General features: G+C 57.8%; 1 protein-coding gene across 1 annotated transcript; it reads left to right on the top strand.

Moving 5' to 3' along the window:
• The first annotated feature begins 6,321 nt into the window (after positions 1 to 6,321).
• On the top strand, positions 6,322 to 9,526 carry ISOC2 (isochorismatase domain containing 2). Its single transcript, XM_007468005.1, has 5 exons — positions 6,322 to 6,459; positions 6,582 to 6,791; positions 7,107 to 7,177; positions 7,334 to 7,451; positions 9,117 to 9,526. Exons 1-5 carry the CDS (start codon positions 6,325 to 6,327, stop codon positions 9,195 to 9,197), a joined length of 615 nt encoding a protein of 204 aa, XP_007468067.1. The 5' UTR covers positions 6,322 to 6,324; the 3' UTR covers positions 9,198 to 9,526.
• The last annotated feature ends 2,091 nt before the right edge of the window (positions 9,527 to 11,617 follow it).

The following is an 11,617-nucleotide window of genomic DNA, read 5'->3' on the forward strand; positions in this document are numbered from 1 at the left end:
ATTTTAATGTAATCACCTCTCTAAAGACCCTGTCTCCAAATACAGTCACATTCTGAGGTCCTGGGGGTTAAAACTTCAACATATGAATTTTAGGGGGACACAGTTCAGCCCCTAACAGTTTGTGAGATCCATCTGCATTGTTACTGAGGGGTTAGGAATACTGGGGGGAGACACGTGCAATGGCTATTACAGTCATCCAGGTGGGGGAAGCTGGGGACTCGAACCAGGGGTTAGTGGAGATACTGAGAGGGTTGGTGGAGATGCAGATTCATAACTATTTAGACAGTAGAATCCACAGGGCATCATGTTATAGTCACATTGCCAGCCCACAGTGCGCCTTTGTGTGAAATTTTTTTTAAAGGCACCCCTTCCTTAAGACATTTTTTACTTTTACATGTTGGAATATAGTCATATTAAATCTAAATGTCAAAAATGTCCATAGTGTTGGACGAGATGTGCTGCCTTGTGCAGTGCACAAACCCCACAGCTGTTCAGAGCTTCCCTATGAATGGGGTTAAAAAGATTTCATTGTCAGACTCATGAAAATGGACCCAGGGGCAGAGCCATTAGCACAGAGAAGAAAAATGTGGAGGGATAGAAGGGACAAATCACTTCTGGGATGGCAGATAGGAGGGGAGTCCTTCGTGGTCACCCAGCTAATGCTTGGCTCTCTCTGCAGGCAGTTTGCCAAGATCGAAGCTGCCACCCAGCGCCTGGCCATATCCATCCTGTCCCAGGAGGCACCTCCCCAAGAGACCGCCACCCCAAAGGCCACCTCCACCACCTCCATCCCCCTTCCTGAGGGTGGCCTGTGCTGTGGCCCCCACTGAGGCACCACATGCTGGCCCCAGCCTGAGTCTCGCTGCCCTGGACGCCTCCACCCACGACCTCTTTGAGGACATTGTGGTCGCCCCAGAGTGTCCCTCAGTGCCATCTGATCTGTCCCACTGTGTGCTGGGCCAGGCGGACCTGAGGCAGGACCCACACTTCTAGGACCCCCTGCTCCCTACCCTGCATGCCCTGGGGGGAGGGAATAAGCTCTCAGCTCCTGAGGGGGGTTGGGTGGGCAGGTGAGAAGTGTCTTGAGCTTGCCATTCTCAGAGGATCCTGAAGGCTGGGGGACCCGCTCCCCATGACACCCAATCACAACCCAGCCCAGGCTCCCAGACAAACCAGACTGCCCCTCCCTCCATGACAGCCCTTCAGCCACCGCCCCCCCAGGAGCCCCCTGTCCCATCCACCACCCTCCTGGCAGCCTCTGGGAATATGAACCAAGCCCAGACTCCCACCTCTGACCACGGCCTCATGGGTCTTCTCCCAGGTCCAGTGCCCCCACCACAGCCCCTTCGGGGGGGGGGCGGTTCACGCTCTCCCTCTCCCACCTTCTCCCTTCTTTCTTCCCAGCCCCACCTCCTTGGCAACTGTCCCTTCAGCTCCCTCTTACCCTGGTTCACCTCTGCCTAGTGTCTGGTGTCGTCTTATTTATTCCCAAAGATTTGTTGAGTGCCTACTATGTGCCAGGCCCAGGTTTGGGTGCTGAGGATTCAGCAGTGAATAAAACAGATAACATCTCTGCCCTCGCGGAGTTCTCATCGTGGGGGCGGGGGGAAGTCGGGGGTACTGAAAATAAATGAGTACATCCATACATTTTTTTAAACACAAGATAAATTTCCAGTTTCAGATTGGCATTAGTGCTGTGAAGAAAATATAACAGCGACCTGATCAGGTGACTACTTGATGTAGGGTGGTCAGGGAGGGCCTTGAATGACAAGAAGGAGCTGGTACTGCGGAAGTCTGGGATTCCAGGCAGAGAAACCAGCTCGTGCAAAGGCCCCGAGGTGGGACGTTGGGGGAACAGTAAAGGAGGCCAGCATGGCTGGAGTGGAGTGAGACGAGGGAGAGTGGTAAGAGGTGAGGCTGAGAGACTGACAAAGGCACACCATGAATTGGGAGTAGCTTAGATTTTATTCCAAGCCTGATGGCAAGTTCACTCTCCATCTCTTTCAACCCCATTTCCAAGCACAGTCTAAATATTACGAACACCACCGTAGGAGGCAGGTGCTGTGAGATGGGGAAACTGAGGCACAGAGAACGAACGTGCGGGGAGAGGGAGGGACTTCTCGGCTTCCTCGCGCCTTTAACCCTTTCCAGGAAAATGCTTGGGTATCTTTGCTAAGTTTCTGTCTCTAAACAGAAGGGCAAGTGTTCGAACCCCAGGCCTTCCCCTGCCCTGGGCACAGCCCGTCCCTCTCTCCCTCTCGGCCCCGGGGGTCTGAACTTTACAGCCGGGCAGGTAGCGACCCACCCACTTCTCCAGCTGGAGTCCGCGTTCTCGGTACCCACCGCGCCGCTCCGCCTTAGGCCCGCCACTCACACCTGTCACGACTCCCCATTGGTCATACTGGTTGCTTTCCCGCCCCCTGACGGGCCAATCACGCTCTCAGGAAGAACAGTCTGGCCCACACGCAGCCCCTCCCCCAGGGAGAAGTAGCGGCGCTTGCGGATTGGCTGGGAGCGGGGGGCGGGGCTGAGCAGAGCTAGACGCCTGTCTATTGGGCGGCTCAGCCAGGGTGGGCGGGACGCGGACGGAGCCGGGGGCGGGACAAGTGTCTGGGCTTTGGGAAACATCTACCAGGCCTGCGAGCCCAGCCGGTGGGCCTGAGCGGCGGAAGTCCGGCTGCGGGAGGTAAGAGACTACAGGCCCCACCTGCGGCGGACGGGCCGGGGCCCGTCCCGGCGCCTGCCTGATAAGGCCCCTCTGGCGCTGCGGGGGGACCGACCTCCCCGCCTTGCTGGTGGAGGGCAGCCGGGGGAGGACTCCTGCCTGGGCCCTCCAGAATTGGCTAGCCAGGGGCTCGAATTCTCCACGGGCCGCTTCCGCCCTCTCTACCAAGTTTGCGCGGCACCCCTGCGTGGTGGGTGGGTTTGGCTCCCATTTCCTCAAGAAGGAAACTGAGGCTCAGACAGAGCTGAAACTTGCCTAAGGTCACACCGCCAGCTTGTCTCGGCTGCAGAACCGGGTTTCCCAGGCCACGTGGGGATCTGAACAGCCCCATTCGCTCCTCAGGATGCCGCCCACCTCGGGCCGCCCCTCCTCCTCCGGCCTCGGGCTCCCTCCACCCGGAGCTGCGTTCTGAATTTTCATCACTTCCCGAGTACCGCCAACTCTGTCTCCAGCCGAGACCCCCTCCCCACATTCACCCCCCCCCACACACGCACACACTTTCATTTTCTCCCCCAAATCAGTTCCCCTCTCCAGGTCCCCAGTTAGTCCCTGGAAGCTGCCACCCTCGGACCACTGGCAACCTGAGAATCTTCCTTCTTCCCCCTCCGACCACAACCAGGCCCAGCTGCCCCCTCCCCGCTCTGTCCCCGCTGCCTGAACTGGAGCCCAGGCCTCACCCTTGGCCACCTGGACCGCAGTCCCCACTTTCACTCTGGCCTCCACCTCCAGTCCAGCCCCACCGCGGCCAGCGAGGCCTCCCTATTTTATTGTATATTTTGAAAACTTTTTATGGAAGTATATCACATATGTAGGAAAACAGAAATCACAGATAAACAGCTCAAATAACTTCACAAAGAGAACGCTCTGGTGTCAACAGCATCCAAATCCAGAAGCCGAACGTCCCCCACACCCCAGAAACACCCCTTGCACCCCCTCCTTCAACACTGCCGCCCAAGGATAACTGTTATCATAACTTTAATGCCACAGGTTGGTTTTGCTGGGTCCTTGCCTTATGTAAATCCTTTACTGTATTGTATTTATTCCTGACTAGACAACCTGTTACACATTGTCCAAAATTCAAAAGGAACAGACTAGTACACAGTGAAAATCAAATGTCCTTCACACTCTGCCCCTCAGAGGCCTGTCCCTGCAGAAAGAGCCTATTCCTTATGTGCCTTCCAGAGAGAGCAGATATAGATTGGAACAGTACCTACACTTTATTTTCTTCTTGCATTTTGGCACATATGGGAGCACTGTTATACACACTATTATGCTTTTTTTTTTTTTTTTCTTCACTGTTAACATCTCTTGGACACTTTTCCACGTTGTTACTTAAAGATCTCCCTTGTGATTCTTCCTGGCTGTAAGGAATTCCATAGTATGGATATACCATAACTTATGTAACCAGTACCCTAACCGTGGATGTTGGATTTATTTCTATTCTTTTGCTCTGGGCAGATGCCCATAATGAATAACCTTGTCCTGTAATGAATAACCTTGTCCCATAATGAATAACTTTGTGTCATTTCACAGGTATGTCTGCAGGATAAATACTTAGGATAGTTAGGAGTGAGTTCTCTGGGTCACAGGGTTTGTGCATCTGTAATTCTGAGAAATATGGGCACATGGTTCTCCCTAGGGGTTCTTGCAGTCCCCACTCCTACAGCCCAAAGGGAAGCTCCGCCTCACTCTAGACTCCTGTCACTGTCACAGGCTTCCCGACTTTCCAGCGCCCCCGCCCCCACCTGACCCTGTCCCTCCTGTCCCCTGGAGAGCTAACGCCAGGAATGGGAGTGAGGAGAGCACTCCAGGTGGAGGGAGCTGCCTGGGCAAAGGCCCTGAAGTGGGACTTGGCCACCGAGGCTGGAAGGTCCTGGTCCAGCGCCTTGTGGGAGGAGGGTACATCGTAGTCCTGAGGACAGAGAGAAGCCATGGGGCCCTGGGGAGAGCTGAGAAATAGGGTCAGCTCTGTGTTTTCAAAAAGGTTGTTTTCTTTCCCTCTCTCTTCACTTCCTCAGAGAGAACTCTGCCAAGATGGATTAGATTCCCTAGCAATCCTAGCACTGGTCACAGTTGTAATTATGCAATTAATTAATTCAGTGTGGTTTTTTGAGGGAGTTTCCATTCCATTTGTTTTTTGAGACAAAATTCACACAGCATAAAATTCACCATTTTAGCCATCCACTAGTTTTTAAACTTTAGATATGTCACACATAGAAAACATTTTCAATGGTAGATGTGTTCAGTTTAAAGAATAATCATAGACACCTGTGGGGACTCACCAGCCAGCACTGAAACTTCCCCCCAGTGAGTGTCAGCCGGCTTGCCCTCCACTGGGTCCACCGGGTCCACAGGGTCCACAGGGTCTCCGTTTCCTAAATAAATTAACAAATAAGTGAGTAACATGCAGAGAGGGAGGGAGCTGCCGACAAAAGCCAGGACTCCCATTTGTGCAGCAACTCAGGCACCCAGAGACACAAGCCTCTGGGTACATGGGCTGGGACATGTGAGACTTGGGGTGTCCAGGGCCCAGATGCTCACTCTGACGGGGGCGGGGAGGGGCAGTCACCCCTCTAGTCCCCACAGGACCTTGGCCTTCATGGACTCCCATGGGCTTCAGTGTCCTCCCCTTTAAAAGGGCTGCTGGCCAGGTGGCTCTACCAGTCCCCCCCCCCCTTAATTTTTATATTTCTCTCTTTTTTTTTTGGCCATACCTCGCAGCATGTGGGATCTTAGTTCCCCAACCAGGGATTGAACCCGTGCCTCCTGCCGTGGAAGCAGATTCTTAACCACTGGACCGCCAGGGAAGTCCCTTTCTTTCTTTTTCTTAAAATTGTGGTAAAATACACATAACCTAAACTTTACCATCTAGACCATTTCAGAGTGTACAATTAAGAGGCATTTAGTATATTCATGATATTGGGCAATCATCACTACTGTCTAGTTCCAAAACACTTCCATCTCCCCAAACGGAAACTCTGTACCCCTTTTCAGTCACTCCTCACACCCCCGCACCCCACCCCACCCCCGCTGCCCTGAGGTGGAAAGCACCACCAGCCCGCTCCCCATCTCTCTGGACGCAGCCGCTTTGGGTTTGGGGCATTCCGTGTAAATGGACTCCTGCACGTGGCCTCCTGTGACCGGCCTCTCTCACTGAGCATCGCGGTGAGGGGCCTCCACGCTGTGGCCTGTGTCGTTGCTTCATTCCTTTTTATGGCTGGGTAATATTCCACTCCACAGGTACCCCAGCCTTTCTTTCTAAGACCTGGAGGGGGGTTCAGCTGGTGAGTTTTCCACACGGGTAAACTGCATTTCAGAGGAGGCAGTCAGACTTGAGGGACCCCAGGCCATGAAGGAGGGAGGTGGTGCAGCTGGGAGAATGCAGCTCTTTTTGCCTCGGGGCTCAAGTCCTGCTCCCTCTGCTATGGGCAGTGGGCCCTCAGTCAGGACACTTCACTACTTAGACCTCGGTTTCCTCCTGGGGGTGGGGGAAGGATCACAGTTGGAGCCTGGGGTGTAAGCGTGTGGACCCTGGACACGCAGAGAAGCCCTCTCCCTGCCTGATGCCACTCCCTCTGCCCCTCTGCCCAGCCCAGGACATGGCAGCTGTGAGGCCCGGCCTGGGACGCATCATCCCTGGATCATCCATCCTCTTCCTGTGCGACATGCAGGAGAAGTTCCGCCATGTCTTGTTCTTCCCCCAGATCGTCTCTGTGGCTGCCCGCATGCTCAAGGTACAGCCCCTCCTCCCGCAGACCCACCGGTCCAGGGCCCCAGCCCCTCCTCCCTCAGACCTAGGAATTGGGCCCCCGGCCCCTTCCTTGGGCTCAGACCTTTGCTCCTCACCCCAACCCAGGTGGCCCAGCTCCTGGATGTGCCAGTTGTGCTGACTGAGCAGTACCCACAAGGCCTGGGCCCCACAGTGCCCGAGCTGGGAGCTGAGGGTCTGCAGCCACGGTCCAAGACCTGCTTCAGCATGGTGCCCGCGGTGCAGCAGGAGCTGGACGCGCGGCCCCAACTGCGCTCTGTGCTCCTCTGTGGCTTGGAGACACAAGCCTGCATCTTGGTGAGACTGCAGCTGAACCTTGGGGACCTCCATTCACACCTGGGACCTCCCCAACCTAAAAAGGGTGTCTTTCCTGACCCAGAACTCTCTATCCTCCCCTTCCTGACCCATGACTCCCCTCCTGACCTGGGACTTTCACCTTCACTAAGGACCCCTCTCTTTACCTGGGGCTCCCATCCTGCCTAGGATCCCGTTGTAATCTGGGGACCTCCTGCCCTGATCCGAGCCTCCCTCATCCCCATCCTGGTTCCCCAGTCACTCACCCAGGATCCCTGTTCTTGTCTGGGGGTAGCCCTGACCTCTTTCTGCCCCTAGCACACAGCCCTGGACCTCCTGGACCAAGGACTGCAGGTCCATGTGGTGGTGGACGCCTGCACCTCCCGCAGGTGAGAGGGTCCCCTCAGGGGTGGGGTGCATGTGGGATGGGTTTGGAGCACCCAGGAAGAACCAGGGGCTGGGATCCCTGCCGAGTTTGCCAGGCGTCTGGGTGTCCGGGCCAAGGCGCTGACACCACACGCACACACGCACGCCTGCCCCCGCAGCCAGGTGGACCGGCTGGTGGCGCTGTCGCGGATGCGCCAGAGCGGCGCCTTCCTCTCCACCAGCGAAGGGCTCATTCTGCAGCTCGTGGGTGATGCCGCCCACCCCCGGTTCAAGGAGGTACTGGCCCCCACGCCCCACACCCTGACCTCCCCCATCTCCTACGCAAACGGCACATATCTTTCCAGCACCCAGCACATATTCACAGAATACATCTGGGAACACAGAAGGCTGCCGCCTCCAGGGGCGCTAAGTTCTAGTGGGGGGAAACTGCGGGTCAACACCATAAATCGATGAAAGGAGAAGCAGTCTGGCCACAAGGACTGTAGAGAGAGATAAAGCAGGGGAGGGGGCCAGGTGTGCAGAGGAGGGGTTGCCTAAGGTGGTCCAGAGGCCTCCCGGGAGAAGGTGATTTTAGAGTGAGGTAGAGGTGGGAGGGAGCCAGGCAGACGGGATAGAACAGTCCAGCAGGGGCCCTGTAGACGGGAGCCCCTTGACCCTTTCCCGCCACCCTCTCCTCCAGTCTGTGGCACTCAGGTCCAGCCTCCACACCCACCACCCGAGTGGCCTTCCTAGTACCCAGGTCTGACCAGGTAGTCCCCACTGCCTCACACCACTAAGGGCCACTGCTTGGCCCTTAGGATAACGGGACATGCCCGAACTTGAGATTCCCAGCCCTCTGAGGTCTGCCCCTTCCCCTCCTCTTAGTTCAGTTCTGTTGAGCATTTACTGAGCACCTACTATGTGCCAGCCACTGTGGCAGGTCCAGGGGCAATAGCAAAAGACAGTCTGTATTCAATTTCACATTGTGGCCTGGAGCTGGGGAGGGAACATGTAGAATGTGTGAGAAATAAGATGGGGGCTGGCAGCTAGGAGGCCCCTCCTGGGGGGTGGCCTTAATGTGGAGACCTGAAAGTGCAGGAGCAGCCAGTCACCCAAAAAGTGGTCCTGGCAGAGGGGACAGCTAGGGCAAAGGCCTGGACGTGGGACTGAACTTGACTTATTCAAGGAACGGTAGCGGGGTACGGTGAGTGCAGGGTGAGTGTGGGAGGAGGGGAGGCAGGGAGGAGCCAGAGCCTAGTCTTCCCAAAGATTTTGGTGGGGGTTGGGAGGGGCAGCCATGGGGGTTTGCACACTGAAAACCCCCAAGGGGGCTGGACACTGTCAGATCTGTGTGTAGTGCCAGGTGGCTAATAGATATGTGGTAGGAAGGGGGGAAACCAGGGTGGAGGCAGCGGCGGGGATACAGGCTTTGCTTATTTTCATTTTTGAATCTCTGCAGGTCAGCATGACAGGGATTGCTGATGGGTGCAAGGTGTGAAAAGGCAGCACAGAGAGAGGATCTGGCTTGAGCGCAGTTGCTCAAGCTCTGTACTGATGGGGGTGGCGGTGGCGGCAATGAGGTTGTGAGGTCAAGTGACCACCAGCATCTAAGAGGCAGCTGGATAAGTGAGTCCAGAGTTGAGGGGCAAGGTGCGGGCTGGATTTGGGAGTTGAGGGATAGGAGAGGTGAGCATGTGTAGACAAGGAGCCCCAGGACAGAGTCGGTCACCCTTAGTGGTCCAGGTCAGCAAGGTGGACCGAGATGGCAGATGATCAGCTGCTAATCCTGGTGGCTATGGTGAAAGGGAGGCCCCAAGAAAAGTTTTGAGAAGAGGCAATGGGTGGTTTGGCCAATTGCTACTAAGGGGGCAAAAGGGAGATGAAAATGGAGAAGCATCCCTTGGATCCGTCATGGGGATGAGAACCCTTGACGCTTCCTGACTCCCTACCCCTACCCTACAGATCCAGAAGATCATCAAGGAGCCCGCCCCAGACAGCGGGCTGCTGGGCCTCTTCCATGGCCAGAACCCCCTCTTCCGCTGAACTCCCTACCCTGCCTTGAGGGAAGACCACCTTCTCGTCCCTGGGACCTTGGCAGAAGCGCTTTCCCCCCCATTCTTGGATCCCAAGAGTGGTGCAGTCCACCGGGGGTACCGCCCCCTCAGGAGGGGATGTGTGTGCCGCTTTTCCATTGGACGGCAGCTCCCGGAAATGCAAATGAGACTCCTGGAAGCTGGGCGGGGGTTGGCTGAGCCGAGCTGGAGGTGGGGCTCGGCCCCCGGGCCACTTCAAGGGGCGGCAAGGGGAGGGGGAGGGAGTGTCACAGGCTGTGTGGGACCCGGTCTCAGAGAATAAACATTGATGTGACTGTGGACTGAACCATTCTTGGGTTTGGGGGGTATCCCGGGGGCGACTGGGGGCTGCGGGTGGTGGGGGAAGAGGGGTCCCCAGCAGGTGGGGAGGGGGAGGTGCCTCTTCTCAACTCCAAGCCGGCGCGAGGCAAAGGCGAGGGCTGGCCACTGTCACATTTGCACCGAAGCCGGAGCGCATCTGCACGGAAAAGAACTGCCGGTCCAGGGTCGCCCAACTCGCTGCCGGTCGCCCCCCCTATCAGCGCGCGCACGCCCAGCCGGGTTGGCTCGCAGACACGCGCTGGCTCTGCCTCCCCTGGCCGGCCCCCCACGTCGCCACCACCCCCGACTCCCCCAGGGTCCCGCATCCGGAAAGTGAGGTGAGCGTGACCGCACCCCGGTGCGGAGGGGGAAACTGAGGCACGAGGGACTTGGGGACGGGGAGGAAGGAAGAGACAGGCATGCGGATGAATGGATGAATGGATGGGAAGGACAGACAGCTTCATCTGAGTGGTCCCTGCTCCCCTAAGACGCAGGAGCCCGGGGATCCACATAGGGGCTCCCAGAATTCTGCAGCCCCCTTGGAAATCTGGGAGTTGGGACTCTACGGACCCCGCAGTCAGGGCCCCTCAGCCCCTTCAGAATCTTAGTCCTCCCCCCGCCCCCACCACATCCTTGGGTGCCCAAGAAGGAAATCTGAGTCCCCTAGGGACCCAGGCATCAGAGCTCTCAGCCAGACCGCCCCCCATTGGGGAAACAGCCCCCCCCGCCCCTGGATCCCAGACCCCTCCCAGAAGTCCCGGTCACCGGACCCCGCGGTCAGAGCGCCCAGCACCCCCTCTCTCCGCAGGTATCTAGGAGTCCCTGCCTCCCCCCTCCTCCAGGAGCCTCTGGGACCGGGCGCCGGCGCCCCCGGCCCCCACCTTTCGGATCCAGGTGTCCCCCCCTCCTCACCCCCCAGCCTGAAGCTTCGCGTCTCGGAGGCCGCGCTCGCGTCGCCATGGCAACAGGAGTCTATTTTGCGCTGGGAACACACAGCTCCCGCCGCAGCGCCCCCCCACCCCGCCCCTCCAACCTGAGCCTGAGCGAGAGTGGGGGGCCCAGGGAGGGAGACTAGTGGTCCGGGGTCGGGGGGAGACACAGAGACACTCAGAGGGACAGAGATCTGTAGACAGCAAACCTAGGAAAGAGACACACAGAGACAGAGACACGGAGTCAAAGAGGTAGCGAGAGATGGGGATGTGGAAACGGGGAAGACACAGGATGTAGAGAGACAGAGACTGACTGGGCAGAGGGAAGGAGAAAATGTTGGCACACAGAGGAGACTTGGGACAGAGACTGAAAGATGCAGAGATGCGATGAGACACGTAGAGAGAGACAGGCTCAGAGAGGCCGCGCGACCCAGGGCACCTCCCGACAGAGCTGAGAGATCCGCCGGCAGGCTGAGGGAGAGGCGGTGGGAGGCGACGTCCCGGGAGGAGGTAAGGACACGGAGACGCAGAGACTCCCAGAGACAGAGACATAAGAGACAGGAAGGCCTAGGGACCTGGGCGGGCCGCTGGGAGTGCGTGGGGAGGGTCCGCATCTCTCCCTCAATCCCACCTCCCACCTCCCGGGTGGCGAGCCGGAGGCGGCGCTGGATCCCTCCACCCTGCCTCCCCCGCCCGGAACTGGGATCCCCGCCCCCGCATCAGACCCCTCCCCTTCTCCCTCCACTTTCCCCCTCCGGCCGGGTCCGCCGGGTCCGCCTCCTCCGGAACCCAGATGCCGCCTTCTTCCACATGCCTAACCCAAACCCACCCTCAACCCCAGATATTCCTAGGAGGCCGTCCCTTTGCACTCGGACACCGCCCACCCTCAGCCCCCACCCCGCTGCCACCTGCGGACCCCTCTCCAGCACCCAGTTGCTTGAGGTCAGGGCTTCTGGTTTTTTCTGGGTCTCCTCCCCTCTGCGGGTCTCTATCCTCCTCTGGTTCTCTTTCGAGCTCTCTCTCTGTCCTTCAATCTCTGATCCCCAGTCCTCTGGGTCTTTGCCCCACCCCCACCCCGTCACTGCTCGCCCTCTGGGTCTCTGCCCTCCCAGGGCTCTGTCTGTCCTCTTTTCTTTGGCTA

Source organism: Lipotes vexillifer, unplaced genomic scaffold (genome assembly GCF_000442215.2).
Source record: "Lipotes vexillifer unplaced genomic scaffold, Lipotes_vexillifer_v1.1 scaffold1223, whole genome shotgun sequence".
Classification (NCBI taxonomy): Eukaryota; Metazoa; Chordata; class Mammalia; order Artiodactyla; family Lipotidae; genus Lipotes; species Lipotes vexillifer.

Excerpts from the sequence above, each read along its gene's own strand:
- ISOC2 (XM_007468005.1), top strand. The coding sequence starts at position 6,325 with ATGGCAGCTGTGAGGCCCGGCCTGGGACGCATCATCCCTGGATCATCC. Across the intron at positions 6,460-6,581 it reads TGGCTGCCCGCATGCTCAAG|GTGGCCCAGCTCCTGGATGT; the intron begins GTACAGCCCCTC and ends ACCCCAACCCAG. Across the intron at positions 6,792-7,106 it reads AGACACAAGCCTGCATCTTG|CACACAGCCCTGGACCTCCT; the intron begins GTGAGACTGCAG and ends TTCTGCCCCTAG.